The 4,576-nt window shown below is 32.7% G+C and overlaps 1 protein-coding gene across 2 annotated transcripts in view; it reads right to left on the minus strand.

The window, feature by feature from the left end:
• LOC107562076 (WAS/WASL-interacting protein family member 2-like) overlaps positions 1-1,433 on the minus strand; it is a 9,590-nt gene extending 8,157 nt beyond the window's left edge. Inside the window, exons 1-2 of one of the 2 annotated variants that reach the window (XM_016246640.1) lie at positions 1,159-1,433; positions 111-243 (exon numbers count right to left, since the gene is read on the minus strand). In XM_016246640.1, coding sequence (XP_016102126.1) covers positions 111-243; positions 1,159-1,218 — 193 coding nt within the window. In that variant the 5' untranslated portion in view covers positions 1,219-1,433. The remainder of the gene's footprint in view (positions 1-110; positions 244-1,158) is intronic. The other variant, XM_016246639.1, reaches the window with a different exon arrangement.
• Between the last annotated feature and the right edge of the window lie 3,143 nt (positions 1,434-4,576).

Here is a 4,576-nt window from a genome sequence, read left to right on the forward strand (position 1 = left end):
AAAAAAAAAAAAAAAAAAAAAAAAAAAAAAAAAAAAACATTGCATGGTTAGCTGGGTCATGTCAAACAATTAATTGTATTTTCAGTGGTAGTGCACAACAGATGACGTACTTTCGAGGATAGGTGCACTTCTGTCATTGACCCCACTGGTCGTCTTCAGTTTAGTGCCTTTGCAGATGTCTGACAGCAGAGCTCCTCTTCCTTTAGCGTCATCTCGACTTCGTTTTGGAGGTGTGGTGTTTGCCTGAAAGTCAACACATTTGTATGTTAAAAAAACCTGATCTATTCATTTATTTAAAAATACATTAAAAATGCATTTCATTGACTTCAATTTCGCTTTAAGACAAAATTTGTTCTGAATTTCTGAAATTAAAATTCATTTTGATATTTTCTGTGGGGCATAAAGAATGAAAATTATATGAAAAACTTTTTTTCAAGAATAAATCATTTTGTTTTTTAAAGACTACATAATGTTTTATTATTATTTATTGGAAAAAAAGTAACAAATGCTTTAATGCTCAATAATATAAAAAAATGCCCACTAAATTAAAGTTATATGGTGAAACCAACATGCAGAAAAAAAAAAAATTATTCCATACAATTGCAGACCCTCAAGGCTCTGTGTCAAAGTCAGTCTCTTAAGTTATAAGATTATTATTATTTTTTTTATAACAAGTAGTGTCACTCTCCAAACTCCAAAATCTAATTATATTTTATTAACTTTTTTTTTTTTTGTAAAATATATCAAATATCATATGAATGATATTTTAGGAAATAAAACGAAAAAATTATATTTCTAAATTAATAATTGACTTTTTTGGTCGAAAAACTACTTTGAAAAATATATAAAACAATGATATTTCTTAATTAAACCTAATGATATACTGTATATATAAAATTTGATAAAAATGTATAAACATTTGAAAACAAAGTTCTTAAAGCTATATGAGACCTACTTGAATAATTTTTTTTTAAAGATCTTGGCACGTGTGCTTTAATCTAGAATGTTTAAATAATTTTCTTTTTTTAATTTTGTCATTGACAAAAAAAACAACAACCATAAAGGGAGTTGAACTTAGAACTAAGGAAGCAACAGGGAGGATAAATCGCTGCAGTGAGGTGAAACACATATTCTACCCGCTCTTTGCTTCACACTGACCTGGCTAAAGCTGGGGGGTGGTGGAGGTCCAGGTGGAGGGGGAGGAGGAGGAATAGGCATCTCGGCAAATACGGAAGACGTCGACAGTCACCTCAATCTTCAGCGCTTGGTCTGAGGTTCCCACAAAAACTCTGCAAGGTGGAAGAATTACAGCCATCAGACTTCCATGAGCAGCTTCAGGTAAAACAAAAGATGGTTGTAACTAAAACAATCCTTTAAGAACAGTAACACGACATATTAATGATTAACGTCATCAATGTGGCGTCACAGTACCTCCCAAACTACCTGACTCTTCCAAGAACTACACAACAGCAGACAGCAAGCTCCACATAGTAACGTTTCAAAAATACTCAAACAAAAAACCCCTATTCCTCTTCCTTTTTTTCCAAACGTTTCCCTACCAGTTCAGGCAGAAGTGCTCGCTCACATGTCCACAGACGAAGTGTAGTGATACAAAACTTCAGTAGCATTAACTGGAATGTCACTAAGCAGGATCTGCCGCTGCACAACGACTAATGGAATTGAGAGAGCGTTAAAATGGGTGAAGCACGGCAAAACGTGTATAAAACCAGTATGCTTGATATGAATGATATTTTAGGAAATAAAACGAAAAAATTATATTTCTAAATTAATAATTGACTTTTTTGGTCGAAAAACTACTTTGAAAAATATATAAAACAATGATATTTCTTAATTAAACCTAATGATTGATATATACTGTATATATAAAATTTGATAAAAATGTATAAACATTTGAAAACAAAGTTCTTAAAGCTATATGAGACCTACTTGAATAAATTTTTTTTAAAGATCTTGGCACGTGTGCTTTAATCTAGAATGTTTAAATAATTTTCTTTTTTTAATTTTGTCATTGACAAAAAAAACAACAACCATAAAGGGAGTTGAACTAAGAACTAAGGAAGCAACAGGGAGGATAAATCGCTGCAGTGAGGTGAAACACATATTCTACCCGCTCTTTGCTTCACACTGACCTGGCTAAAGCTGGGGGGTGGTGGAGGTCCAGGTGGAGGGGGAGGAGGAGGAATAGGCATCTCGGCAAATACGGAAGACGTCGACAGTCACCTCAATCTTCAGCGCTTGGTCTGAGGTTCCCACAAAAACTCTGCAAGGTGGAAGAATTACAGCCATCAGACTTCCATGAGCAGCTTCAGGTAAAACAAAAGATGGTTGTAACTAAAACAATCCTTTAAGAACAGTAACACGACATATTAATGATTAACGTCATCAATGTGGCGTCACAGTACCTCCCAAACTACCTGACTCTTCCAAGAACTACACAACAGCAGACAGCAAGCTCCACATAGTAACGTTTCAAAAATACTCAAACAAAAAACCCCTATTCCTCTTCCTTTTTTTCCAAACGTTTCCCTACCAGTTCAGGCAGAAGTGCTCGCTCACATGTCCACAGACGAAGTGTAGTGATACAAAACTTCAGTAGCATTAACTGGAATGTCACTAAGCAGGATCTGCCGCTGCACAACGACTAATGGAATTGAGAGAGCGTTAAAATGGGTGAAGCACGGCAAAACGTGTATAAAACCAGTATGCTTGTGACCTGAATGGCTCATCTTCATTACATTCAAGCTATTATATGCTGTAATCGAAACGCCTGTTGCTGCTCTATTTAATCATGGCTTTGTGTATGAACATATCTAATAAATAAAACTGCAAAGGCACCACACAAACCTCTAAAACAAATATAGTATATGATTTGTTTCCCGAAATCTACTTGTGATCGTGAGTAGATGTGTCAAAGAAACTTATCAACCCACTTCTAACCCTAGTGACCTTTAGAGGCAAACAAATCTATGGAAGCCCGTTTCCGCCACTGAATAAAAAATAAAAAAGGTAATTCTGACTTTTTTTCTCATAATTCCGTGATACAAACTCGCAATTGCGAGTTAAAAAGTCATAATTGCGTGATATAAACTCGCAACTGCAAGACATAAAGTTGCAATTCGGAGAAATAAAGTCAGAACTGTGAGATATAACCACAATTCTGACTTTTTTCCTCAGAATTGCAAGTTTAGGCTATATCTCGCAATTCTGACTTTCTAACTCGCAATTGTGAGTTTATAATATCATGCAATTCTAAGAAAAAAAAGTCAGAATTTTGAGTTTATATCTCGCAATTCTGACTTTATAACTCGCAATTGTGAGTTTATAATATCATGCAATTCTAAGAAAAAAAAGTCAGAATTTTGAGTTTATATCTCGCAATTCTGACTTTATAACTCGCAATTGTGAGTTTATAATATCATGCAATTCTAAGAAAAAAAAGTCAGAATTTTGAGTTTATATCTCGCAATTCTGACTTTATAACTCGCAATTGTGAGTTTATAATATCATGCAATTCTAAGAAAAAAAAGTCAGAATTTTGAGTTTATATCTCGCAATTCTGACTTTCTAACTCGCAATTGTGAGTTTATAATATCATGCAATTCTAAGAAAAAAAAGTCAGAATTTTGAGTTTATATCTCGCAATTCTGACTTTATAACTCGCAATTGTGAGTTTATAATATCATGCAATTCTAAGAAAAAAAGCCAGAATTGTGAATTTATATCTTGCAATTCTGACTTTATAACTCGCAATTGTGAGTTTATAATATCATGCAATTCTAAGAAAAAAAGCCAGAATTGTGAATTTATATCTTGCAATTCTGACTTTATAACTCGCAATTGTGAGTTTATAATATCATGCAATTCTAAGAAAAAAAGCCAGAATTGTGAATTTATATCTCGCAATTCTGACTTTATAACTCGCAATTGTGAGTTTATAATATCATGCAATTCTAAGAAAAAAAGCCAGAATTGTGAATTTATATCTCGCAATTCTGACTTTATAACTCGCAATTGTGAGTTTATAATATCATGCAATTCTAAGAAAAAAAAGTCAGAATTTTGAGTTTATATCTCGCAATTCTGACTTTATAACTCGCAATTGTGAGTTTATAATATCATGCAATTCTAAGAAAAAAAAGTCAGAATTTTGAGTTTATATCTCGCAATTCTGACTTTATAACTCGCAATTGTGAGTTTATAATATCATGCAATTCTAAGAAAAAAAAGTCAGAATTTTGAGTTTATATCTCGCAATTCTGACTTTATAACTCGCAATTGTGAGTTTATAATATCATGCAATTCTAAGAAAAAAAAGTCAGAATTTTGAGTTTATATCTCGCAATTCTGACTTTATAACTCGCAATTGTGAGTTTATAATATCATGCAATTCTAAGAAAAAAAGCCAGAATTGTGAATTTATATCTTGCAATTCTGACTTTATAACTCGCAATTGTGAGTTTATAATATCATGCAATTCTAAGAAAAAAAGCCAGAATTGTGAATTTATATCTTGCAATTCTGACTTTATAACTCGCAATTGTGAGTTTATAATATC

This window comes from Sinocyclocheilus grahami, unplaced genomic scaffold (genome assembly GCF_001515645.1).
Source record: "Sinocyclocheilus grahami isolate Dianchi unplaced genomic scaffold, SAMN03320097.WGS_v1.1 scaffold804.1, whole genome shotgun sequence".
NCBI classification, from domain to species: domain Eukaryota; kingdom Metazoa; phylum Chordata; class Actinopteri; order Cypriniformes; family Cyprinidae; genus Sinocyclocheilus; species Sinocyclocheilus grahami.